This window comes from Balaenoptera acutorostrata, chromosome 21 (assembly GCF_949987535.1).
Source record: "Balaenoptera acutorostrata chromosome 21, mBalAcu1.1, whole genome shotgun sequence".
NCBI lineage: Eukaryota > Metazoa > Chordata > Mammalia > Artiodactyla > Balaenopteridae > Balaenoptera > Balaenoptera acutorostrata.
In genome coordinates, this window is record NC_080084.1 from 7,649,152 (window position 1) to 7,677,131 (window position 27,980).

Genomic DNA, 27,980 nt, shown 5'->3' on the forward strand with positions numbered 1-27,980 from the left:
TTAAACAGTTTGTGGTCACACAAACATCAGTAAGTGGCCAGAACTGGGATTTGAACCCAGGCCCCTGACCCAGAGTCTAGACTCACATCTTCCACGCATGTAAAGTTGCCTAGCACTCTGCTTGGCACGTAGTGGAGCCTCAGGAAGGTTAGTTGAATTAATGGATTTTGGTGACTGTTCATGGAACAGAGTTGACAGAAGTTTCCAGGGTCTGGTTGGGGTGGGACATCTGGGGCCCTGGGGAAGGACACCAGTGGGAGAGGGTGCTAGCCTCCCTTCTGGCAGAGGGGAGTCAGGCCGGAGTGAGGCACCCGCTTTACTCTCCTTCTCATGGCCCCTCCCTCCCTCCTGCCACACAGGGTAATGTGAGCAGAGCCCAGGAATGCCTTATGTGGATCGGCAGAACCGAATCTGTGGGTTCCTGGACATCGAGGAGAATGAGAACAGCGGCAAGTTTCTGCGGAGGTACTTTATTCTGGACACGCAGGCCAACTGCCTTCTCTGGTACATGGACAACCCGCAGGTAAGAGATGGTATGGGAAGGGGCAGGGCGGCCGGCCGCCCATCATTGCTGGGGGGATGCACACAGGGTTAGCCTCAAGGGCTTCTTCTCTCATGGGCAGCACAACCTGCTGGTCAGGAGGGAGGGAAAAACCCCACAAAGGCACACGCGCGCACGCGCACACACACACACACACACACACACACGCATACACACATGCACAGGAAACCATCCCAGGTCTTAGCTGGAGGAGGAGGAAGCTCATCTCTCTCCTGCCCCGGGGGATCTGGTGTCTTTTCTCAGGCCTAGGAATTTAACACTTGCAAAAGTCCGGCAGAGGCTGGCTGGGCCGGATGCAGGCTCTGAGGCATGGCTTGCTTCCTCTTACCTCTGTCAGGAGTGCAGCCTCGTGACCACTCCTGCTCTTCCAGTCTGGGGCTCCTACTCAGCAGAGAATTGACCTGGTTCCCTGAACTGGACAAAGGTTGGACCTGTTTGGTCTCCTGCTCAGGCAGTCATAGGATCCTGGGTGGGAGGTGACTTTGGGGCCACCCAGTTTGTGACAGACGAGAAACTGAGGCTCACATTGGAGTTGACTTTGGCAAGGACGCAGCAGAACGGGGTGACTCACTTAGCGTTTTGGGGCATCAGGCACGAAGATGGCCCCCGAGGCTTTATTGCTGTGCCCGGGAATCCCTTGAGTCATCACCAGTCTGGGAAAAAGTTGCTCTGCTCCTGATTTGGGATCTCAGGTCTTCTTTTCTGGCGCTGTGAGTGTGGTTCGCTCTTCCTTTCCTGCTTCCCTGGAGCAGTCTGGTGGGTCCCACACCCCTTCCCGCCCCAAGGCCTGGCATGGCCTCTGGACCCAGCAGGGTCGTGGATCACGGCCCTGTTGGGGCGGGAAGGGGTGTGTGGGCTGAGAGCTGGCTCTCGTTCAGAGACTTGGGCAGAGGAGAGTCTGAGTGTTAGGGGAGGGGTTTTGCTTTAAGAGGTGAAGTGGAAAAAATCCGGGTACTCACCCTCTAGAGGCCTTTGGCATTTGTCCTCTGGATTTGATGGCTGAGAGAAAATGCTATAAATACAGACAACGTACTCAGGTCACTGCCACTAATCGCCTTCTCTGGGAAAGACTTAACCCTAAATAGAAGCCCCATGTTTCACCCCACATCCCTGGTAAACCCTTCTGTGGGCGACTTTCATTTAATGTGCTGAGCATGCAGAGTGAAACCTACACGCAGACACTCCCATCCTTGACGTACCTGGAATGCTCGCCTCTTACGATGTTTTGGTCTTGGGTTTGCCTTTGGGCTCTGCTGCATCATTTTCCCTCCATTGCTCTGCACGGGTGCCCACAGCTGGGTCAACACATCTACTATGAAAGGAAGTAGCATTTAAGGTGCTGCCTTCCCACCGTTGGAGGGATTGGAATCAAGTCTTTGTTGCCAGTACACTTGGCTTCTGATGGGCCAGGGCTGAGCCCCAGGCCGGGGTCTCTGGGTCTAATCTTTTCCCTTTTCTCCCTTTGTGTACCTTCTCCTGCTCACCTGCCTTATTAGCTCAGGTGTTTCGAATGGATTTTTGTCCTGATTTACCTGCTTAGTGCCGTGCTTCCTGCCAGGACTGTTGTTAACTGAAATTCACATGCTTGGGGAATCCTGCCCAGCTGTTGCCAGCTCCCTCCCCTGAGAGTGGACCCTCCTTCACGCCCTGGGCTACAGGCCGAGAATCTTGCTGTTGGTGATGGATCACCCAGGACCACATTGCCACCATCTCGGATCTCAACTGTTGCCAGTGCTAGGGATTTCCCTTGCTGTGTCCTGCCCTCTGATTTGGCTGTCCCTTGGTTCCAGAACCTGCACTTCCCTCGGACGCTGTGCCTCGGGCCGCCTTGCTGGGATCTCTGGGGTCAGCCTCTGCAGCAGGTCACACCCTGCCCAGGGCAGCCTCCTGCACCTCTCTGCCCCCTGAGCTGTCAGGATGCTCTTTGTTCTAGAGCCTTCTTTGAGTTTGAGTTACAAATAGAACTTGTGGTCCCTGCTCGAGATTCTTTACATTTTCCCTGGAAGCAGAGGTTTTAGCTGGCTTGGCAGATGCCTAAAAAAGGAGAGTCTTGCTGTGACATAGCAATAGTTCAGAACATTTTACTTCTTCTTCTTCAGTGGTTAGCTTAGCTCTTTGTTGTGTTAACACCAAACAGCTGTTCCAACTAAAGGGTAGATCTTTTTTGTAAGTTGTAAAATGGTATCAGTGAGCATTTATTACTATGTGCCACGCACTGTTCTAAAGACTTCATTGTTTTTTTTTTTTTGAGTATATAAATGATTTTACTGCATAACAGTTAGTAGGCATTTTGGATACAATTACTCTAACTTGGGACTTCCCTGGTGGCGCAGTGGTTAAGAACCGGCCTGCCAATGCAGGGGACACGGGTTCGATCCCTGGTCCGGGAAGATCCCCCATGCCACGCAGCAACTAAGCCCGTGCGCCACAACTACTGAGCCTGCGCTCTAGAGCCCACGAGCCACAACTGCTGAGCCCATGTGCCACAACTACTGAAGCCCGCGCGCCTAGAACCCGTGCTCTGAAACAAGAGAAGCCACCTCAGTGAGAAGCCCGTGCACTGCAATGAAGAGTAGCCCCCATTCACCACAACCAGAGAAAGCCCACATGCAGCAACGAAGACCCAATGCAGCCAAAATTAAATAAATAAATAAATTTATTAAAAAAAAAACAATCTAACTTTAAGACTTTTTCACTTTTTCTAAATAAAACATTTAGAAAAATGTTTTTATTATCCCACTCTCTTATATTTTTTATTTATTTATTTAATTTTTATTGGAATATAGTTGATTTACAATGTTGTGTTAGTTTCAGGTGTATAGCAAAGTGAATCAGTTATACATATGCATATATCCACTCTTGTTTTAGGTTCTTATCCCATATAGGCTCATTGGGTTTTCATTTCATTCCGACAGGTCTAGTTGGTAGGCATCATTATCCTCATTCTAAAGGTGAGGTGGGTGAGGCAGAGAGGGAAAGAAATTTGCCCATGGTTTTGTCATAAAAAAGTGACCGAGCCGGTATTCTAACCCTGGCCATCTGAATCCAGCTCGCCTGCTATTATTACTGAGAATGAGACAGTCATCCTAATGCTGCTTGGGAGGAAGGAGAGCTCTCAAAGGTGAGTCTGTGATTAAGAAAGAGAAGCTGGGGGACTCGCAGGGCTGGGAGGTCCTAGAGGGCAGGTGCTCATCTGGCTTTTTTTTTTTTTTAATTTTATTTATTTATTTATTTTATGACTGTGTTGGGTCTTCGTTTCTGTGCGAGGGCTTTCTCCAGTTGCAGCAAGCGGGGGCCACTCTTCATCGCGGTGCGCGGGCCTCTCACTGTCGTGGCCTCTCTTGTTGCGGAGCACAGGCTCCAGACGCGCAGGCTCAGTAGTTGTGGCTCACGGGCCTAGCTGCTCCGCGGCATGTGGGATCTTCCCAAACCAGGGCTCGAACCCGTGTTCCCTGCATTGGCAGGCGGATTCTCAACCACTGCACCACCAGGGAAGCCCGCTCATCTGGCTTTTGATCCAAGTGTCCAGCATTTGATAAATGTGAGCTCATTGAATGAATGAATGAGGCTATCAGAAGGGATGCCTTTGTGAAATGCAAAGTGTCCAGCACTGCTCTACCTGGGACTGGGGATGGAGTCTACACCCAATGCAATCTCTGCAAAGTGGGGCGAAGCAGGGAGCCAGGAGTCAGGAGGAGATGGATGGGAGGTGACCCAGAAAAGCAAACTGCGGGGGGAGGGGGGGTTGGCCTTTCCCTGTGGAGAAGGACATTGGGGACTGTGTGTAGTTACTGAACATCTTAAGTGTATAAGGAAAAGGAGACACCTGATATAATAGTTTAGGTATTTAATAGGCATTAATAAGCAAGATTTTTTCTGAACTCAGGTCTTTGGTCTTTGCCTGCTTAAACCACTTGGAAGTCGGTGTTTGGGAGCCTGCTTTTACTACCACTGCTACTAGTATTACTAACTGCAGGTTATACTTACCGAGTGGTTGCCATATACCAGCCATTGTGCGGAATGCTTGGCATGTGTTATCTCATTAGGTCCTCCCAGTAATCCTGGGGCCCGGGGGCTCTCTCACTCTCTCTGCAAGGTGCAGAGATGGTCCGCGGCTTTGTTCAAGGCCATGCAGGTGGTAAGTGCGAGCGGGCACTGGAGCCAGGTCTGTCTGACTTCAGCGTCTGCACGCTTCATCTTTGTCCGCCTCTTTCCTCCAACGGATATGTGTGCTCCGTCCTGTGCAGGGTCCTGAAGACGGTGTGGAGGGGAGTTCAGAGAGGTCTTTGCCACCAGGAAGCTTCAGGTTTAGTTGGGGAGATGAAAACAGCACACATAAAACTACAGTGCTAGTGGTTGCTGAGGAGGGAGGGGGGCAGGGGAGGGATGGAGTGGGAGTTTGGGATTAGCAGATGTAAGCTTTTATATAGAGAATGGATAAACAACAAGGTCCTACTGTGTAGCCCAGAGAACTGTATTCAGTATCCTGTGATAAACCACAATGGAAAAGAATATATTAAAAAAACGAATGTATATATATATATATATATATATATATATATATATATATATACGTATAACTGAATCACTTTGCTGTACAACAGAAATTAACACAACAGTGTAAATCAACTGTACTTCAATAAAAAGAAATAAAATAAATTTATTGGTAAACAGCAACAACAAAAACAAAAAGCAAAAAAAAACCCCTACAGTGCTAAAAATCCCAGTCCGTCTTTATTTATTATTTAAAAAAATTTTTTTTAATTTTATTTATTTATTTATTTATTTATGGCTGCATTGGGTCTTCGTTGCTGCACACGGGCTTTCTCTAGTTGCAGAGAGCGGAGGCTACTCTGTTGCAGAGCATGGGCTCTAGACGCACGGGCTTCAGTAGTTGTGGCTCACAGGCTCTAGAGCGCAGGCTCGGTAGTTGTGGCGCACGGGCTTAGTTGCTCCGCGGCATGTGGGATCTTCCCGGGCCAGGGAATCGAACCCGTGTCCCCTGCATTGGCAGGCGGATTCTTAACCACTGCGCCACCAAGGAAGTCACCCAGTCCGTCTTTATAACAAGGTAGTGTATCATTAAAGTGAACAGCCCAGATGCCAATAGTTTGGGTGAAGGAGAAGGGGTTGCAGTTTTCCCCTGCGGTCCAGGGAAGATGTAGGGCCTGGAGGTGGGGTCTCAGATGGAACGGTCCCAGGCCTGGGAGACAAGAGATCAAGGATCAGGTCCTGGCTCTGCCACTGAGTTGTTTTGTACGTTAGGCTTGTCATCGTAGGCACTTTGGGTGATCCTTAACCCGGCTTTTCGCCCTTCTGTTTCCCAAGGGGCTGAGACTAGAGCAAGACCTTTGAATTCAGCATCGTTATTTAACACATGTTTGCTAAATATGCCCCATGTGCCAGGCACCAGCCTAGATGCTGAGGCTGCAACAGTGCATAAGACAACGTCTGGGCCTTCATGGAGCTTGCACTGTAAGTGAGGATATAGAGGATTAGATAAAATTGCGGCAGGGAGAGCTGCAGGGCACCCCTTCAAAGAGGGGTGGCTTAGATCCAGGTCTGCAAGGGTGAGCGAGGTTAGAGTCATTATTGCAACAAGCGATTCACGTTTATAGTGCATTTTACAGGTTTGAAGTGTTCTCACTTTTAGTATCTCACTTGACTGTTAGGCGCCTTGTCCTAAGCACAGCGCAAGGGGACAGGAGGGCACCTGCGAGGGAAGCAGCATCACTATGGGACAGAGGCAGCGCCCAGGAGGGAAGGCGAGCTCGCCTGCTTGGAGCGTGTTCAGGCTCCAGTTCCCCAGAAGGAGACCCTGAGACCAGGACTCACCGAGACAAGGATCTGTGGAAAGTTCTTTATTAAGGAGAGAACTGGGAAGCAGGACAGGGAAGGGGAGGGAGCCCGACGAGGGTCTGAGCTCAGGCCGAAGTCGGCAAACGCTTAGCCAGATGCCCCAGGGGACCTGCCGTGAGTCAGGCCCAAGAGTGGTCCCAAGGGAGCTGGCTTCGCACGCACACTGCACTGTGGACGGTCATGGTCCTGGCTCTACGCAGGGGGATGGAATGGATACAGTAACCTGAGGACAGCCCTTGGAAGCAGAGCTGCAGCAAAACGGCAGATTTAGGAGGCCAGCGGCATGTCCGCTGGCGGGATGGTGGTGGGTGCGTGTCGGGGGTCAGCGTGGTGGACCAGGTACAGCCTTGAGTGCCTGATGGAATTTTGAATCCATGTGATAAAGTATGAAATCAAGGTTTTTTTTTTTAATCCAGGCAGTGGTGGCACGAAACAGATAGAGGATGAAACCCATTAGCTAAAAAGGACCCTATAAATGGAAAGTTTCAATACTGTTGACTGTGGCCCCTGATTTGGTTCATGCATTTAAAAATCAGTCCGCTGACAACATCAAGCACACAGCTCATCCCTGAATAGAGACAACCGTGGGCTGGATTTCCTGCCAAACGTCACAGTGATATTACGGCGCCAGCACGTGTATTTAATTTAATGTTGGTCCCTGTCATGACAGAAAAGGCGAAATTTCTTAATTAGCCTGCTCTACTTTATTACCGACCGAGTAACCAACTATGTTTCAGTAGCACGGCGATGCTTACGTTCAACTCCTGTGACGCCCACGTGGATAGGTAATGGCGAGACTAAATTATATAGTCCCCAACAAAGGCTAAACAGAAGCATGAAAACAGTATTGCACTAGATAGGTGTCCTTGTCAGATTTACTCTGTAGATTGTATTTTCTCTCTTTTGCCAATAAATACTCAGATGCTCTTACTTTACAGAGGCCGTGATGTGAATTATGAACCCTCGTAACATCCAAAAAGATAGCATTTCTCCTCGTAACGCTGGAGCCCCGATAAAAGCCCTTTGCTTTTTGCTTTTTTTTTTTTTTTTTTTTTTTTTAAAGCTGAAAGCCGTTCTTTCCACTGAAAGGGGCAAAGAGCTTCAGCTGTATTACAAAAAGATGGATATTTGGCTGCATTTTAGTAGAAGGAATACAGAAGAGTGGTAGAAAATGATATTAACATGTAACATGGAATGGACAGTAGTTTTGCCTTAAGGGCTGGGTGAAAATTGCTATTTTTTTGAAAATTGCATTTTCTGTATCAGAAACCTCCTTGAGCAAAATTTGGCTGAAATCCAACAATGTTTAAAAGATTTTTGCATCATATGCTAAACCTGCCAAGAAAGTCAAAATGCCAAGAAGCAGGAAGATAACTTTCTTTAAAAAATGGCCAATACATACACATGGTAAAAAATTCTAAATGTGGGAAAGCTGATTTAGTGACACGTTTCTCCCTGCCACTCCTGGCCCCCAATCACAGGTCCCCTAACTAGAGTCAGCCAGGGTTTCCAGGTTCTTGTGTGTCTGTCCAGAGATATTCTCAGCACATATAACCATCATGATAGCTTTCAGATCTTTGTCAGTTTTGGGGGCAAAGTGTTGTTAATTCATGGATTTTATGTAATTGGTATATTAACTATCCCTGGAGACACATGATTTCAAGGGTTAAGTGGAATTTCTGGCCTGTTTTTGTCCATACTGGGTTAGAGTAGAATGCAGAATTCCTTTGGGGAAAAAAACTCCAAATAGAAGATTTCGAGCAACAGATTTTTTTTTCTTCATCAAAATGCAAATTCTGCTCAGGGTAAATTATTATTAAATTAATGGTTTTAGTATTAAAATGTTGTATGGACTTTCTGAGAGTTAATATAAAATACTGTAAGTGTAGTTTTGTTTTATGAGCTTTCTATAGTAATCTTACTCTTTAGGGCGATTCTCGTTTCTATAACAAGATGTACTTTGTTTAAATTAAAAAGAAGTAAAAATTAAGAAGCACTTTGGGACAATCACGTTAATAGCTGGCACTACTGGATATTAAAGTCCAAGCAGCTAAAGAGGTGGAAGCTATGAAATTTAGCAGAGGTTTTACTAATGCAGAACCATGGTGATGACTGTTTTAAGTTTTCTTAAAATTTGTCTTCGGTTATATTGTCGTTAAGTTTTGCTTTAGATTGTAACCTTCAGCATTTGTTTAGTGTATCTATTATATACATCTATTTTTATATAGTTATATATCTATTTATATACAAAAGAATGCCATTTTATTATTTTAAAAAATGTCTCTAAGGCAAAGCAGGCAATGGTGTGTTTGCGAGAAGGGCTGCATATCAGATTTTGCTTCAGAATCTATCTTGTTAGTTATATCAGCCAAGCACAGGACAACTTGATGAACACATTAATTTGGAAACACCCCTTTTTTTGAGCCTCTGTTTTCTCTACCTCTGACATTGTTGCTGTGAAGATTAAATAAAGTAATGAATGGGAGAGTGCTTTGATAAACTCTAAAGCGCTACAGAGGTGCTATTTGTTAACGTTTGTTCTGGCAGTGACATCAGGATGGACAGGGAAGTGGGAGGGCCTGGAATTGGGGAAGACAGCGAGGAATTTGTCCTGGATTTTCCTGGGGTGTCAGCACGGTGGTGGTGCAGTGGGAACAGAGAGGAAGGGACAGATAGATCTAAAGGCCGATTGAAGGAAGACGGTGGCAGGCTTGGTCACTGACCGAAGGGCGAAGTTCAGCGGTCGAAGGCGTGGTAACCCGGTTGACTGTGGGAGAATGTGGAGCGGCTGATGGACGTGGGGAGGTTGGGGAGGGAATCATTTAGAGGGTGGAGGGGACGTGATGATTGAGTTTGAGGCAAATGTGTTGGAGGCTGAGTTGAGGAAAGGGGTGAGGAGTGGGCTTATTGAGTTTAAGGTCCTGACTGCCTGCCGGGCACCCAGGAGACACATAGGAGAAGGTCAGAAGGCCCAGCATCTCTCCTTCTCCCTGCTCGCTCTCTGAATCCTGGTCTTTTGGAGTTGGCACCCAAGAGCCAGTTTGACTAGTTCTTGCCCTGCCCAGTTTGGGCAACTGTTTAGGGCGTCTTGGTGTAACCCTGCTGGTCCGGCTCTTGTATTTACCTTTCGGTGATAATCAACTCTTAGATAATGAGCAGGTCCTGGTAGATGTGAAGGACTGTCTCAGAGGAGGTGGCCTGGTATTAAAGGCAAGTGCATGGTATTTGAGAATCAAGAAGGGCTGGGTTCAAATCCTCGCCTGACTACCCAGTACCCATGTGACCCGGAGCACTTGCTTCTCCTGCTCCATCCCGAGTTTCCTCACCTGTGAAATGGGTTGTTAGGATGAACTGACAGTGTGCAGCAGCCTTGGTGCCAAACAGACTCTAAACATTTGTCAGTTTCCGCCTTCCTCTCTCGGGCTGTGCTTTGCCAAAGCACCCGACTGACTCTGGGAGTTCGGACCTCTGTCTGTCTTCACTCGGCTCCTTGAGGAAGTCATTTCCCCAAGGTGAGGCTTAGAGGACTCGCGGTGAATGATGGGACGGCCGCAGAACCTTCTGGCTCTGACATCCCATGAATTTAGGAATCTGTAGATAGGTCTTCTGGTCATTTCTGTGTTCTTGTTACTCTCACTAGAAGATGGGGACATTTTTCTCTTTCAAGAAACAATGTTGCTTCTAGAAAAAAGGCTTCCCCTGGGAGGTGTGTCACATCTCTGTGGGCACCTCAGCTCCTTCCTTGGTGATGGGAAAGAAGCAACCCCCTGCTTCCCACTCAAGGGAGTGGGAGGTCCCTTGAGGCCCTTGGTGGCAGGAGAACCCTTGAGCAGAAAGCAAGGGTTGGCCACGTCTCCCTAAAACCATCTGCCATTAAATAGGAACGTGCCCTGTGCCCTACGTTGTTCCAGAAAATTTAGAAGCCCCAGAAATGGACAGGCTGCTCCTGACTCACAGACACCCAGCGCGGTGCTGGGATCTCCTTTCCCCCTCTCTGCCCACTGCCCTGGCGTCTTCCTCTTCCCTCTTGGTGATGGTGCAACGACAGGGTGACTGGCCTCTCTCACCCGCTGCTGGGTCTCCAGTGCAGAGTCAGCAGGCCCAGCCAGAGTCTGCAGCTGGGGGCCTGAGACCTGGCCGTACGGTGGAATCACCTTCGAGCTTTAAAAACATACAGGTGCCTGGGCCCTACCCTTTGTGTTAAAACCCTGGGATGAAGCACGGGCATTCTTTGTATGAAAATGTCCCCAGGTGATCCATACAGGCAGCCTCCCCACCAACCTCTGTCTCCGCTCCCCGTCTGCTGGCCCCTCCCTAATCCCTTCCTCAACTCCCTCCCCCAGGTCCTTGACTCCCTTCTACTGGGGACTCTTTCCTTTCGCTCCCCCCTGCACCCAGTTCCTGCCCCAGGACAGGGGAACTGCAGACTCAAGTGACAGCCAAGTTCGAGCTTGAACAGGTCTTCTCGAAGGCACAGTGTTTGCCAGTGGTAGAGAGAAGCTGTCCTGGTTGTCCAGTATCCTATGAGGGTAGCAGGCTCTTAAGGACTGGTTTGCGAACTTAACCACCATGCAAATTGTGTTTTCATTTAAAAATCGAGTTGTCTCCTGGGTAGAGGAATAAGATGCTACTCATGTCCTCAAAGTGCTTAAAATCTAGCAAGAAGAGACTTAAACTCACAGTAAAATACACTCCAATACAAAACTCCGGGCTGGGGACTTCCCTGGCGGTCCAGTGGTTAGGACTCCGCACTTCTACTGCAGGGGCGGGGCACGGTTTCGATCCCTGGTCGGGGAACTAAGATCCCGCAAGCCGCACCGTGTGGCCAGAAACAACAACAAAAAGTCCAGGGCTAGATTTTGTCATGTAGACCAGTGTTCTCAAACGTGGGCCTATTTAGGGGATGCTTGAAAAATGAATGTGCGCTTTCTGACCGTATTCCACTTGATTCTGATTCAGTGTTTTTTCGGGTGAGGCTTGAGCCTGGGCCTTTTAAAACAGGCTGCCCGGGAGAGGCTGATGTGCACCAGAGTTGGAGGATGGCGGGCACGAATTCAGGCGGGGGCGGGAGGGCAGGGCAGGCCGCGGTGGTGGACAGCAAGGCTTTGTGAAGGCAGGGCCTCCCATCCTTTCCCCGGGGGAGACGGTGCTTGCGGGGGCTCTGACACCTGGCCCTCCCCAGGTGCTGGCTCCTGGTGTCCTTGCCCTGACATCTGGCTGCGAAGCCCTCTGCTCAGGCAGCTGGCACATTCTTCCTGGCCCGGGAAGTGCCTGCCCCGGGCTGCCATCCTGGCAGCGAGCTGTTGTCATTCATCTCCGAGGTCCAGCAATCGGAGTGGACGCTGAGCCATCCGTCTGGATCGAGCCTCTGTGATCTTGGTGCTATTTTCTCCTGTCACTCACTTCCCCCTGGGTGGGGAGGAAGGTGGAGGGAAGCTGCATTTTCAGACATGCGTCAGATTTTCCTGGCTCCTCATGGTGGAGGGAGGTGCCTGTGAGCCTAGGAGCAGGCAGGCCGAGCGTGGGCCGTGGTGAGGGGCGTGGGGACACCCCCGTCCCAGGGTGGCCGGGCCGGGAGACTGATGTGGCCCTGTCTCTGAAGCGGGCGAGCTGGGGGGGGGGCAGGGGCTGAGGGTGGAGCTGCCCTCCCTCTGGAGGGTAGGGGGGATGAAGTCGTTGGAATGGGATCAGCTCGTATCTGGCAGGACGCACAGGTTAGTGTCTGAGTCGCTCCCCAAATCCCACTTCATCGCTTGTAATCCAGGCTAAGGCTCTGGAGGCCTTCAGGCTGCCGTCTGGGGTGAGGAGAGCAAGTTGAGCAAGAGTGGCCCTGAGACTTGGCATCTGCGTCTTGTAATTAGCGCTCTGGGTCGGGGATGGGAGCTGCCCTTTGCTGGGCTTGCGCTGTTTATTCTTACGCAACTCTCACGACAAGCCTAGGAAACGGGGCGGGGCGGATGAGCCCCATTTTATAGGTAGAGAAACTTGCCTGAGGTCCTAGGGCGATAATGTCTCAGCTGGAATTCCAGCCGCTCAAGGGTTTGAAAGGAGAGTGTGCTGCGTCTAGGGCATCAGCGTGGAAGTCAGGAGACCCGAGCCAGTTGTGTGACTTTGAGCAAATCCCCTCACTCATGAGTCACTTTCCCCAAGTGCAGAACGGGGGCTGGGGGAGGGCCAGGTGCCCAGTGTCCAGCAGAGGCCTGGGGTGGTTCACGGCCTCCTCCGGGGCAGTGTCAGCTGCTCACTGGCCTTTTGGGGTGCTGTGGTTCCTTTATGGGCTCTGATTTAGGGATACAAGGCCTATCTGTCGTTAACCAATAGAGATTTTTCTAAAAAAAACCAAAAAAATCCCCAAATGCAATCACTATGTAGTTAAAACAAATGTGTAAATCTAATCGTCCATATTCAAAATGCTAAATCAGCTACTACTCAAAAGCAGCTTTTAGACTTACGGCCTCATTTGCAAAAGGGGGGAGCTGTCCTTTCTAGATTTCTCTCTAAATTTCTTGAGCTCTGAGAATCCTTTCGTTGTGGTTTTATCCCCATCCATTTTCTTGTGAATAGGAAACTTCACACATTGCCTTTGCTTCAAGTGATGCATGTTAATTTAGGTAATTGGGCCTAGAAGGACACTCCCCTGCCACCTAAGGTATTTCTTAAGGGCAGTCTCCTGGAATGACAGGTCATTTCACCACTGACCCTTTAGGAAGTTTACTAAATCCCCATTGTCCTAGATTTGCCTCTGTTTATTGCTTTGAGAAGACCCCAGGTCTTCAAAATGAGGGCTTCCAGGTTATTCTTTGAGGCCTCTGGCAGCAGTTTAAGAGGCCACCAGGAGCTATGGACACGTTCTCAGGTCCCTGTGGATTGGATTTGCCAAGTTATAAATGAGAAACTCCACAGCTGTGATTTCTCATCTTGGCCATTTTTTTGGTACGCTACCGCCCGTGTGTCTTCATCACTTCATTTCTGACAGTGGAGAAGTTAGAAAGCCAAAGAGATTGTGCCAGGGTAGAATATTGCCAGACAAGGTGCCTGTGAGTTTCTGGATGTTTTAATAGTGCACTGACTTAGTGTTTTATAGTGTACAGACATCATTCCATTTGGTACTCGTAAGTGTCCTTTGAAATATGTTTTCTCTTTTCTTTTTTTTCTATATTGTGTGAACCTGTACCCTATTTGTTAAGAAAAGAATTTGAATTTGAAGAATTATATATATATATATATATATATATATATATATATATATATATATATATATAAAATAGCTAACACTTGTTCAGAGTCATCTACATACCAGGGACACTTCCAGGTGGTGTAAATCTATTAACTCATCCTTAGAACTGTCTGGTGAGGTAGGTACCATTATTATCCCTCTTTTTACAGAAGGGAAAACTGAGGCTTAGCGGTGAAGGAACTTATTCACAGTCAAATGGTGGAGCCCCCAGTTTTAACCACTGTACTAGAATACCTCTCTATAATAAATGAGGCCAAGGGAAGTGTTAAGTCCACATACCCACGGCAAGAATTATCACTATTTTACAGACGAGGAAAGTGAGCTGAAGAATAGGTAAGGGACTAGAGAACGAACTTATGGTTACCAGGGGGGAAGGGTAGGGGAAAGGGATAGTTAGGGAGTCTGGGACTGACAGGTACACACTGCTATATTTAAAAAGGATAACCAACAAGGACCTACTGTGTAGCACAGGGAACTCTGCTCGATACTCTGTAACAACCTAATTGGGAAAAGAATTTGAAAAAGAAGAGATACATGTATACGTGTAACTGAATCACTTTGCTGTACACCTGAAACTAACACAACACTGTTAATCAACTGTATTCCAATATAAAATACAAAATCAAAAAAGAAATAGGTAGGGTGACTTGCTCAAGGTTGCAAAGCCAGAAAGTGGCATCAACGGAACCAGAATCTTGGTCTTTTGTCCCTTAGTCGTGCTTCGCTGCCTCAGATGGCATCCTTCTTAAAACGCAAAACATGTGTCTTTCAGAACCTGGCAGTTGGGGCAGGAGCCGTCGGATCTTTGCAGCTGACCTACATCTCGAAGGTAATGTTGGCCTGGAGCTCTGGGGATTCATGGTCCGTGAGTGGGTTGAGGATGTAAACCAGAGGAAGCGTCACACCTCGGGCACTGGCATCTGGGGATGTTGCTTGGCCATAAAGTGCTCCCCTTCCTCACGGTGGCCCGTGGAAGCTTGCGGCTGACCGGGGCGGGGTGGCCTGTGGTCAGCAGGTTCTTGGAGGGTGGCCTGCGGCCTCTCAGTCCTGGCACCCAGCAGTCAGTGATGCTGCCAGCTCCCGCGAAGGAGGGATGGGGGGTGGGGCGAAGAGTGGGACGTGACTTCGTTTTTGTAATCGGGACAAAAAGGAACACAGACACAACAACAAAAACCCTGGTGACTGGAAAGGATCCTCCCAAATGGTGTGGTTGCACTGGCATGGCTCACCAGGAGCGAGGGCTGCACTGGGATTCTATGCATCACCTGGACGGGATCGCTGTGGCGGGGAGGCTGCGAGCGCCCCGAGGAGGTTCCCGGATGAGCCAGGAAGCCACTCAGCGGCCAGATAAGGGCTGGAGGGTCCGGCGGGCAGGCCGACAGTCCATCCGCTCCCTGGTCCTGTTTGCACAGACAGGGCGAGAGCAGCCCCTCTTCCGTGCTGAGACCTGGGTGGGGCCTGGGGCTGGCTGCTGATGCCCAGACGTAGCTGCTGAATTCGGCTTTGTTTAGCGGCCCCTCCCTGGAGCAGGCCCCAGCGCTGAACTGTGGTGCAGCAGTGATAAAAAAAAAAAAAAGGCCGGGAGATTTAGAGCCTCGTTAGAAAGAGGAGCTCTGTCCAGTGAGGAGAGCCAGGTGGCACCCAGCCAGGACCGAGTTTCCGGAAGGCCCGCTCTCCCCACACACCCCTCACGTCAAGTCTCTTGGGGACCTCGGCTTCCTTGTCCACGTTCTCCCATCCTCAGGGGGATGAGGCCCTGATCTGAGTGGCCCCTGGCTCCTTTTTGGAACAGGCTTCGGGAGTCCTTGGGCAGCCCTCCATCTCAGCTGGGCCGGAGGTGGGAGCAGCTGCAGGGGCTGCAGGCCAGAGGCCGGCAGACACAGCCGGGTGCCAAGGCAGAAGCTGCAGGCAGTGTCTGAGCGCCTTAGAGGGAGCAGGGAAGGACCTGGGGAGGGGGAAGGGCCTGTGGAAGCAGGCAATTTGCATGCCTTGTGGTTAGAATGTGGCCGCCTCCCGGCCCAGCGGTCAGAGGCCTGGGCCCTCCCCTCTTCTGTCCTGTCTTGCTGAGAGCTCATTAGGTCACTTCGTTAGGAGGTTCAGAAAAAGAGGATTCAGAGAGCGGGGAGCAGAGAACCTCAATATTAATGAAACTCCAATCCCTCTCCTGTTTGAGAGGGTTTTGTCGTCGTTGTTTTTCCTGATGGGAGAAGAGTGAATACAATCTCCTGCAGAATCGTGATGTATAAACGTAGCTCAGATGAGGGTGTCTAGAATTCTCAGCTTGGGAGGCTGCCGTCATTTAGCAGGGGTGGTCCTGCCTTTTACCCTTCATGGATGGGAGAGGCAGGACTGGATGGGTTTTGCAAAACCCACAGCTGCCACTGGGTCAGGTTTCACAGAGAGGAGAGCCTTTAACTGCTGCCTGACCCAATGTCAGAAAGCAGGGGTTTACCCAGAAAAACATGTAGCCGGGTGCTGGTATCAAATTCAGCATTCCGGGTTACTTCTTGTTAACCCCTAGGTGTTCCCTCCCCGAGGAAAGCGTTTAACCGGCAGTGGCAGCCCGGCCGGAGCATCTGTGTGCCCTCTCCGTTCAGGGGTGCTCCTTCTTGCAGGCTGGTGTTGGGAAGATGGGGTCCTTCAGAGAGGCCAGCAGAGATAAAGGTTCTTGACTTGATGTCGTCCAGGCTGTTGACAGAGGCAGGACCAATTCTTGGGCAAACCAGAAAAAAATGGCTGCTGGCCTATGGTGCTACCCACCTCCCCGCTTTGCCTGGGGGCCCTTCTCTTCCACACAGCCAGGCCCACCGTCCCACCTCCAGCTCGCGTTCCGTTTTGTCAGGGCCTGGCCCTTCCTTAACTGTAATGAAGACCCTCCTGGAACAGTGTTCCTGGCTTTTGCGGGGGCGGGGTGTCAGGGATCCTTTCTAAAGTCCGATGAAAAGCGTGGTCTCATTTCCCAGGTAAATCATGCATGTGTGCACGCACCCTGATTTTGCCTGTGACTTCAGGGCCCCTTGACTCCCTGAAGCTGGTCCAGAGACCCCAGCTTAGAGCCCCTCCGACTGCTCTGGGTAGGTGGCCGCCGCTTCCCCTGCTCTTGGTGCCACCTCGTGGGGCAGGGTCTCCCTGGACACGGAGGCCGCGAGCTGCACCGGAGCTCCGAGACCGTGGCCTGCTGCTGCTGCTGCTTCTGCCAGAGGGGCCCCAGCTCCACTTCCGGCCGAGGGCAGACAGGGTGGGGCGGGCTAGCAGTGCCCCGGCGCCCCACGACTTTGCCGCTCCTGTGGTCTGTGCGCGATCTGATAAGAGCAAGTTCCTGAGAGTCTGTCGAGCTGTGGGGCGGCCTCGCTTGCGTCACCCTGCGGGCGACCCGTGCCCGTCCCTCCCTCGCATCCCGACCGCCTCTCGCTGCCTTCTCACCGAGGACCCATCGGTCAACCACTGTCGTGCAGCTACTTAACTGCGGCCAGCATCAGCCTCAGCCACACTGCTTCTTCAAGAGCCTCTGTTCCTTCACTTCTTGTGAAGGAGGCTGCACGGCCTGTCCTGGTGACCAACAGACGGGAGAGGTGGGAGGAGTGGGGTTATGCCTCCCAGGAGGCAGGGATTCTGCTGGGGGGAGGCCAGAGCTGTACCTCTTCATGGTAAGTGAGACCCCCACAACCCTGGCCCTTCTCTTGGAGGGCACAGCAACCAGTAGCTATGACTTCGTTTTCTTCTTTTGTCATTCCCGGACTCTAAGAAGGGGACTAGTCATTCCACTCTGGCTTTGCCAATCGGGAAGCTGATCAGAGATGTTGAGGGTCTTACCCTTGCTCAACAGCCCATGGGGGCTGACCTGGAACTGACGTCCTGTTCATTCAGCAAGAGCTGCTTTGCCAAATAATCCTTCTGTGGTCACCATGAGGCAAATTATAGACGTGCATGCGTGTAATTGGTGTACCCCCAACTGAACGCTGGATAAACATACAAAAACAAATGAAAAACCAGGCGATCTCTTTGAAAGCTTGGGTTCCGGTAATAAGCACATTCTCCCCGGATAGGCTGGTAATAAGTTGTGGTCAGAGTGGGCCTGTTTGTCACCCAGCCAGGGCGAAAGTGTCCACAGTGGTGCTCTCTCTTGTTGATGATAAATTGTCAGTGTCGGGGAGAAAGAGCAAGTCTCCTAATAAGCCAGAGAAAAGTCTCGAAGCACCCAGCTTTTCACTGCCATTTGAAAGGCAAAGGTAGAAGGGCAGCCGTGAGATAGGTGGGTACTGAGGACCGGGATGGCCGAGGCAGTTCTGCGACGGTCAGGGTTATACAGGAACCAAGGGCAGGACGCATAGGAGCTATGGGCTCAAGGACCTGCAGGAACACGGATGCTGAAGGAGGAAGCGCACGAGTCACCGACAGATCAGAGCATCAGAGGCAAACAGGATAAAGGCACACAGTGTGGTTCAGATTGAATTCTGGGGTCTGAACCCCAGGAGAACAAGATGGCACAGGGGCCAGGACTCAACGTCATGAGTCTCCAGCGCACGGTTCCTGGGAGTGCTGAAGATGTAACGGAATTTGCATTGTGTATGTCTGTACTCAGGATATGGGGGCTTAACTTTGCATAAATCTTCATGTTTTTCGGGACCATTTAAACACTTTCTTAGGCCCTCTGTCCTCCACCTCACATCATGGTAAACATATCAAAATGCACCCACATCCCTCGTTGACTCTTAATTGTCTGGCTCTAAGATATTTGAAAGGATTTAAATCATTTTACTTTTGGAATGATTTGGCTGTAACTCATTTAATTTATGACGGGCTCTAATTTCTCAGCTATCATCTTGCACATCCAAGGATTCTTATGAACCAAGAAAATCGAAGCTACTAACTATTTTCGAATGTAGTGCGATTTTTGTGAATGTTTAATTGAAACGTGAATGAAGTTGACTTAATGTGTGACATCTTGTAGGCGTTTATTTAAATACTTGTCAATGAGGTTGATATAATGTTATACAGACATTTAATTAAATATTTATTTATTTATTTATTTATTTTTTTCCACACACACACACACACACACTGTATTTTATTTTTACAAGAGATAAATAGACTGACACCAAGCATTGTACATGGATGACCACAACAAAAGCAACAATGATTGCAATTACTAAACATGAAACACACTCATACTATGTCATAATATTGACATTCATACTATGTCATAATATTGACATTCATTAAATATTTATTAATGTTGCATTTTTTTAGGCCCCGGAGCAGCTCACAAGGCCCTCAGCATTTTGCCCATCGTGCCAAGCACGGCACGGCTTGTATTGGTATGTGGAGTGGGTGTAAATAGCCCCTCCTTGGTTGAGCAGCTCCTGTATGACAGGATGGCTTAAGTGCTTCACCTGCACTGTCACATTTAATCCTCACCATAGCCCTATGAGAACGTGATTTACTAACCCTATTTGATAGAACAGGAAATGGGGGTCTGACGACTGGGCCGCCTGGGATTGGGGGCCTGGTGCTCTGGCACCGAAGCCCAGGCTGTACCGCCTGTCCTTCCTTTGATCTTTTATAGGCTGCCACCTTGGTTCCCGTCTTGAGTATTCCGGGCAGTATTAATTTTAATTCCCAGGTACAGTGGTGGGTGCCTGCTCCAGGGAGGTTCAGCCTCCATCAAGGGCAGTCACCTAATTCCATATGATGGAATATGCTTTCCTTTATTTGTTCAGTGTATTTGAACCTGAATGAGGTGGGCTCACAACATGCACATATTCAGGAATATACATGTAAGAGGCAGGCTTGAAAAAGCAAGATAACACAGCAGGAGATACCTTCTACTTCAATAGGGTATGCTCTCTGATTCCATGGGCCCCTCTCTGGGCAGGTGGCCAGTGCTTATTTTCATGGTGAAACAGTCAGGGTAGAGATAAGGGAGATTGATCAGTTGTCCCAGTGCAGTGAGTGACAGGCTGTCTCACCTTTCTGCGAGCTCTGATTGGAATCTATGTATTTGTGACAGTTCCACCTTTAATTTGCAGAGCTGTTTAGGGAGGAGGCTGGTGGTTGGGAGAGGAGTGGAATCTTGCTCGTGTGAATGGGGCCAGTGCATGTTTGTGGTCCAAAGAGAATTTTATCAGGACTCAGTGGATTTTAAGAGTTTTTGCAAGGATGAAGATTCAACACAGATATCAAGATAGTGATTATCTCCGAGGGGTGAGGACGGGATTCTATCAGGGAGGGGCACACAAAGGGCTTCTAAGAAATAGGACCGATAGTGGCTTATTTCTTTTTTTTTTATTATTATTTTATTATCTTTGGCTGTGTTGGGTCTTCGTTTCTGTGCGAGGGCTTTCTCTAGTTGTGGCAAGCGGGGGCCACTCTTCATCGCGATGCGCGGGCCTCTCACTATTGCGGCCTCTCTTGTTGCGGAGCACAGGCTCCAGACGCGCAGGCTCAGTAGTTGTGGCTCATGGGCCTAGTTGCTCCGCGGCATGTGGGATCTTCCCAGACCAGGGCTGGAACCCGTGTCCCCTGCATTGGCAGGTGGATTCTCAACCACTGCGCCACCAGGGAAGCCCCTTATTTCTTTTTTTTTTTTTTTTTTTTTCACTTCTTTCAGATCTTTTTTTTTTTTTTTTTTCAAACATCTTTATTGAAGTATAATTGCCTTACAATAGTGTGTTAGCATCTGCTTTATAACAAAGTGAATCAGTTATACATATACAATATGTTCCCATTTCTCTTCCCTCTTGCATCTCCCTCCCTCCCACCCTCCCCATCCCACCCCTCTAGGTGGTTACAAAGCACCGAGCTGATCTCCCTGTGCTATGCGGCTGCTTCCCACTAGCTATCTATTTTACATTTGGTAGTGTATATATGTCCATGACACTCTCTTACCCTGTCACATCTCCCCTCACCCCCTCCCCATATCCTCAAGTCCATTCTCTAGTAGGTCTGTGTCTTTATTCCCGTCTTGCCACTAGGTTCTTCATGGCCTTTTTTTTTTTTTTTTCCTTAGATTCCGTATATATGTGTTAGCATACTGTATTTGTTTTTCTCTTTCTGACTTACTTCACTCTGTATGACAGACTCTAACTCCATCCACCTCATTACAAATACCTCCATTTCATTTCTTTTTATGGCTGAGTAATATTCCATTGTATATATGTGCCACATCTTCTTTATCCATTCATCTGTCGATGGACATTTAGGTTGCTTCCATGTCCTGGCTATTGTAAATAGAGCTGCAATGAACATTTTGGTACATGACTCTTTTTAACCTATGGTTTTCTCAGGGTATATGCCCAGTAGTGGGATTGCTGGGTCGTATGGTAGTTCTATTTGTAGTTTTTTAAGGAACCTCCATACTGTTCTCCATAGTGGCTGTATCAATTTACATTCCCACCAACAGTGCAAGAGTGTTCCCTTTCCTCCACACCCTCTCCAGCATTTATTGTTTCTAGATTTTTTGATGATGGGAAGCCCCTTATTTCTTGATCTGGATGATGAGTACAGGGTTTCCACTTAATTATTAGTTTTTAAAATGTTCAAATATGTCTTATATACTCTTCTTTTTGTATAAAGTTTTCCCAATTTAAAAAATTTGAGAATAAAACCCCCCACAACTTTACAACACTGTTGGAAACATATTCATGTTTCTTTTATTTTTCATTTGATTTAGGTGAGCATAGCCACCCCAAAGCAGAAACCCAAGACTCCGTTGTGCTTTGGTGAGTACTGAGCCCAGGATGGGTTTTCTGCACACTCCTACAGCAGCTTCCTCTTTCGAGTGGAGACAGTCCTGTGACCTCATGTGACTTCTACCCTGTGTGTGTGAGTGACTGCTGTCCCAGCCATGTCCGTGGGTCTCAAGTGATACTCCTTTCCTTGGTCTCCCTGCAGAGATTGTTAACAGCATGAGACAGAGGCACAGGGGCCAGTGATGTCTCAGTTTTCCTGGCTCCGCAGGGCAGGGTGCCGGGTATCTACCTGAAGTTTTCGGGAACCTTCATCTCAGAGCAGAGTAATGGTGTGCTCAGGAAACGTGGAGACTCGAAGGAGTTGGGGGATAATAGAAAAGAAGGAACGTTCTGTTGAGAGTCTTGTTGCCAAATGAGTGACCGGTGGGAGTGACACAGGAAGCAGAGCCACTCAGTGGAGGCAGGTCATTGAATCATCAGTATTTAATTGCCTTCTACTGCCTTCTCAGTGCTGTACTGGGTGCTACGAGCAGATGCTAACAGATAGCTTCTGTTGTCTGTCTGGTTCTGAGTGGGAGCTCCATGAAGGCAGGGATGCTTCTCTGCTTTGTCTTTGCTGTATCCCCAGCACTTGTGTGGTTCCTGGCGCACAGCAGGTCCTCACTAAATATCTGCTGAATGAATAAATGAATGAACTGAGGGATTCTCTGTCTACCCCACGATGCTCACCTCCTCCAGTTCCGGCTTATTTATGCCTGGAAAGTAAAATGGTCCTTTGAGCTGTCCCCTTTCCCAACTTCAGGTTGCTTCAGACTTCTTTTGTGCTCTTTCTCCCACTCCCTTTAAATATCATGACCAAGCTCAAACATGACTCTCAGATTTTGTGGTCAGCGGATCTTAAAAAAAAAAAAAAAAAAAAAATGAACCCAGAAGTAAATTGTTGACTTTATGGAGTGCTCAGAGGAAAGACCAGGTTGAAAACGAGGTCCAGGTCACAGACTTGATGGCAGGCAAGCTTAGTTACATTTCTCAACCACAGACAAGACCCCTAACTTGGGTCAGTTGTGCCAGTGGAAACTGGGAGCACTGGGGCCAAAATTATATATGTATCTTCATGACTGTCAGTCTCTTGGCGCCTCTGAAAAGCTGTCCAAGCATGTGGATGGTGGATGAGCCGCCTCACTGCACAGCAGCACGTTAAGGCTATTGTTGTTGTCTTGTGGCCAATGGAATAATCCACACCTTTTAAAAATGAGAGCCCGCTGCTTCCCAGATATTCACGCAGGTGACTTTGCACCGTGGGAAACGTCTTCGTCTGCGTGGCGGGGATCCTCCGCCCTGCTAGTTGAAGCGCCTTAGTTTTGTGGAGTCCCTGTGTTGTGTGTGTTCTGACCTGGGTTCTTCTCTCTTCGTCCCCGTGCCTTTTGCAGTCATCAACGCCCTCTCGCAGAGGTATTTTCTTCAAGCCAATGACCAGAAAGATCTGAAGGACTGGGTCGAAGCCCTGAACCAAGCCAGCAAAATCACTGTACGTATGATCTTTCTCCTTTCTGGAGGGAGTCAGGGCCTCTTCCCCGGCACGGGAACGACCCAGATGGCGGCGGGGACTTTCCCAGGACCCTGTTCCAGACTAGTTCCCCTACCTCTTCTCACACCTTGGCTGACTAACCACAAGTTGAACTGAGAGTCTGAGTTTGAATCAAGTTCAAGGGGAAGTTTATGGAGTGTCCCCGTTGTGCTTCCTGGGAGGGCTCCTGGTCGGTCGTGGTTTGGGTCATTCTGGGATGCTGATTCAGAATGTGGCGGGATTGGAAGATGGATTGCTGACTCCGAGAAACAGAGTAAAGGAAACTCACATGAGGAGGGAAGTCAGAACTTTTTCCTGGCTTGGGGGAGACTCTTCTGACTTTAAGAAGCCACCTGGGGACCAGTCCAGGCCATCCACCGACCTGTCCTGGGGAAGCCTTCCGTTTATAAGCACCAGTTTACTGGCTGTTCTGTGAGGACCCTTGTTTTCCTTGACTTGGCTAACTCCTTTCTTAGAAATACAGAAAACGAAAGGGAGATGGGTAGGGAGGAAGAGAGGGGGAAACTATGTTTGGGAAAAAACTAGACCTTTAACTGATAATATAGGCAGGCTTCGGGCATGCAATCCACGCTTTGCTGAAAAGCTTGATTTTCTGTATCATACAGTCAGAAATGCTTGCATTCTAGTGACTTCCGGTAACAACCAGTCTGTGCTGGGGCAGATCATTCTACCCGGTATCTCAGGGTTCCCGTGAATAAAGTCATAGAAGAAACCTGTACACTCTACCCAGCGCTTGTGATACCGCACCCAAGCAGAGTACAAAGCGGATTTGCTTGTTGGCTCGTTATTCTGATAAACGTTGGTAAACTTATGAAAAGAGAGAGAAATGGCGGGGTGGCATGGGGGAGGAAGCTGCTAACGCCCTTCTGCTACCCACATGTTTGTGTGTGTGGCTCTAGAATGCTGACTTTAGTAAAGGTTTTCTTCGTTCAAGCTGAGGTCTTCACCCTTCTGTGTCTTCCACAATTTGGGGCGTTTCTTCCACTGTCTAATACCTTCTTCTCGTTAAGTGTTTCCTCCCTTGGTCCTGCCTGGTGAACAGGACTACACAGCCTGCAAGGCAGCGGTGGCCTCTCTGCCTTGCTGTTGTGCCTTGAGTCTAGAGTTGCTCTAAGCGGCTAGTTCCCCGTCCTCTTTCCTGGCCCCACTGGACAGAAGTGATAGGCGACAGGAGTGGGAGGGAGCGGGGTGGTACCCAGAGGCCGGGAGTCCAGAGGCCTGCGGGGAGGGCACAGCCTCTGCAGGGGCTCCGTAACCTCCAGGGTCCTCCTGACTTTCCTTTGCTCCCTTTATACACCTCTTCACTCCTCCTGCCACAGGTCCCGTGCGACAGAAGGAAGAGGAGGGGTACCCTACTGCCTGATTACATGCATTTTTATCTTAGGGCACCTTGTGTGCAAAGTGAAGCATCCCAGGGGGGATGCAGAGATGAAAGGAACAGACAGCGTATCCAGTGAACCAAGCTTTCTCACGGGCCACATCCTTCACCCCTCACGTCACTCCTGTGAGACAGGTGCATTCACTGCCATTTTTAAGATGAGGAAAACGGAAATGAGAGTCTTGCCCCAAATCTAGAGTTTAGTAAATGGCAGAGCTGGGGTTCAAACCCAGGACCTTCTGACTTCCAAGATCTCAAAGAGTTTATAAATATATCAAAAATGAGCAGCAGTTGTAAAAGAGGTTAGATTACACACCACTTTTATATCCATGGCTTCTTTTAGCCTTGTGAAAACCTTAGGTAGGGAGGGCAGGTATGATTATCTCTGTTTATAAACGAGGCAGTGGAAGTGCCTGGAGATCAGTGATCCTCCCAGGGTCCGGAGCCAGTTTTTCTGCCCGCAGATCACTGGTCATTTAGTGCTGGGTCATTGAGTTCTTATGATTGAAGATAATGGTCGACATAATGGTATTTAAAGAATTGAGTCCGCTCAGAGTATCAGTATTCCTGTGTTAGTTTTCTTGGGCTGTCGTAACAAACTGCGTGGCTTAAAGCAACAGAAACGTATTCTCGCATAGTCCTGAGAAGTCTGAAATCAAGGTGTCGGCAGGGCCCTCCATGTGCCCCCTGAAGGCTCAAGGGGAGAATCCTTGCTTGCCTCTTCCAGCTCCCAGTGGCCCCCAGCCGTCCTTGGCGTTGCCCAGCTAATAGCTGGATCCCTCCATCTCTATCTCCACCATTGTGTGGCCTGTGTGTCTGTGTGACCTCTCCTTTTAGGAGGACATCAGTCATTGGTCTTAGGGCCCACCCTAAACAAGCATGACTTCATCTTAATTTAATTATATCTGCGAAGACCCTATTTCTAAATAAAGTCACGTTCTGAAGTTATGGGTGGACAATTTTGGGAGACATTATTCAACTCACTAAAGATTTTCAAAAGGGTTGAAAATTGAGCAGTAAAAGTAAAGCACAGCTTTCCCCCCTTCCCTCCCAAGTTGGATTATTCCTTGTAGCAATCTAGCCATGCCTGGTGGGAAGAAAGATGAGTCCTTGCAAATTTCGTTTCACGTTGCAAATGGGAACCCTGTGGACCTCCCCCATCAGAGGACCCTCCACGGTGGGTGAAAGGGGTCCCACCTTTCATTGGGATTCTGGGAGATACACAAACCAAGAGGATGCACTTGTTTTCAAGATCTGGAGTGTAGTTATTGGTGAGTTTGCCCTCCACAGGCTGATTCAGAGTCTCAGGAAGTGGAAACAGCTTTGCAGAGGCTCCAGGTGGTTGGCCAGAGGCAGCCCACGATGCAGGGGCGTGAGTGGTGACAACCAGCGGTTCTCCGGGTGGGCTGACGGGTTGAGAGGCAACACAACAGCCAAGTCACCAGGAGTCCTCTTCTGGCCACCGTGAACGCTGGAAGTCCACTTCCCTCCTTCTTTGCTGGGTTTCAGGAATTCATTTGGGTCATTTGGAGGCAGTTGTGTTGTTCCACGGTGATTATATCTCTGGACACCCCAGCACTAATCCACATCCCTAAAGAATTCTATCATATCAGAGCAAAACACAGAGAAATCAGAAAGGGTGGTCCAGGTAGGTAGGTAGTGGTGTTTAGCAGTGGGGCAATTACTTCATTTCAATGAGCTTTAGTTTACTTCATCTATGAAATGGAGAAAATAAGGCCTACCTGATAAGACCGTCTGAGATGAGAGATAATGCAGTAAAGAGATGGGTACTGTGCCTGGCACTGAACAGAGGCCCAAAGCAATGGGAGCTGTGGTTATCCCTCAGCCAGAAGGAAAGGACAAGGTGGATTTCTGGCCCAATCTGGAGAGGTGGTGGGCAGAGGTCACCATGGTCTAAGCTGAGTGCACAGGCCAGGAAGAGGGGCCCTGTCTCCTTTCTGGGACCCCAGTGTCATCATTGATGGTCTTAGTCCTTTCAGTAGATGCCAGTGGGTGTGGCCCTTGGTCCCTGTCCTTGGCAGGCAGAGTTCTCCTATGGTCCTGAGCTGTGAGCTCTTTTTTTTTTTTCCCCGTGGCTTGCAATAGTTTATTTTTTTAAATTAAAAAAAAATTTATGTATTTATGTATTTATTTTATTTTTGGCTGCATCAGGTCTTAGTTGTAGCATGTGGGATCCTCTGCTGTGGTGCGTGGGCTCCTCGGTGCGGCGCGCGGCCTTCTCTCTAGTTGTGGCGCACGGGCTCCAGAGCGCGTGGGTGCTGTAGTTGCGGCTCGTGGGCTTAGTTGCCCCACGGCATGGGGGATCTTAGTTCCCTGACCAGGGGTTGAACCTGCATCCCCTGCATTGAAAGGCGGATTCTTAACCACTGGACCACCAGGGAAGTCCCTTAATTTTTATATAGTTTTTAAAGGTTCCTTTCCATTTGCAATTATTACAAAATATTGGCTATATTCCCTGCGTTACACAATATATCCTTGGGCCGTGAGCTCCTGAACAGTCTGGATTCTTAGGTCTTTCTAGCTCCCAGGGCTGTAGAAGGAGTGGAAGAGGATGTTAGTTTTTCTCGTGGTGTCTGCAGTTACTTTCCTGGCAGATCCACACGGGGCGTTGAGTCCTTGTGAAGAACAGGCTTTTTTTTTTTTTTTTTTTTTTAATTTAATTTAATTTAATTTTTTATACACCAGGTTCTTATTAGTTATCTATCTTATACATATTGGTGTATACATGTCAATCCCAATCTCCCAATTCATCCCACCATCTCCGCTCCCCACCCCTCCACCCCTGCTTTCCCCCCTTGGTGTCCGTATATGTGTTCTCTACATCCGTGGAAGGACAGGCTTTGTGGTGCTGTGGGTACTGCATCGGCAGCGTCAGGGGCTGGTCTCTGTCTAGGTATTAATCGGCGTTGGGCAGATAACTGGACTACTCTGGGCCTCTCTTGTGATGAAAAATTTTCCCGTATAAATGAGAAACGGACAAGGAGGAAGAAAAGCGGCAACATGAACGAGGATAAATGACCTCGGGTTGGGAGGATGTTCAAGACTGCGGCAGACTGAAGAATCCGTTCCCCATCCTTAGAGCGGACAGCTGCTTCACTGGAAATCAAGATTTTTACGTGAAATATCCCAGATTTTGACAGCAGACTGAAAAACACCCTGGACAGGACAAATGGGACACAGTTGGGGCACGTCTACCTTTGGCCACCAGTTTGCAACCTGTGGTCTCAAACTTGCCCTAAAAATTCCGTGATTCTTTCATCAGCAGTGGTGCTGGAACTCCGTCACGGAGAGGAGCAAAGATAACTCGTTCCGCAGAAAGGGCTGCATTTGTAAATGTTAGCACCATTTATAAAAAGTTAACTTAGAATATTTTGACAATTAAAATACTTTTGTATTTTTATTCATATTTCTAAAGGGTTGAAATTTATATCCTCTATCATTTGATGACCGTGACAACTCTATGACTATGTCACTCAGTTAGTGACAGGTCAGGAGTTACACCCCAGGCCCTGGGGCTCCAGAGCTCATGCTCCCCGAGGCCTGTACCACATACCACAGGCAACTTACCCACTGCTGAGCGTGCTTTCTCCCGTCTTTATGTTCCTGGCTCCTTTTCGTCCTCCAGGCTACTGTTTCAGCGTCTT

General features: G+C 49.0%; 1 protein-coding gene across 4 annotated transcripts in view; it reads left to right on the top strand.

Annotated features, from left to right (window-relative positions):
- The window catches only part of PLEKHA2 (pleckstrin homology domain containing A2), a 56,174-nt gene that overhangs the window by 10,789 nt on the left and 17,405 nt on the right, over window positions 1-27,980 (top strand). For all 4 annotated transcript variants that reach the window (XM_057537145.1, XM_057537146.1, XM_057537148.1 and 1 more), the window contains exons 2-5: window positions 360-523; window positions 14,431-14,487; window positions 21,331-21,379; window positions 22,780-22,877. In XM_057537145.1, the coding sequence (XP_057393128.1) occupies window positions 383-523; window positions 14,431-14,487; window positions 21,331-21,379; window positions 22,780-22,877 (345 nt within the window). In that variant the 5' untranslated portion in view covers window positions 360-382. The remainder of the gene's footprint in view (window positions 1-359; window positions 524-14,430; window positions 14,488-21,330; window positions 21,380-22,779; window positions 22,878-27,980) is intronic.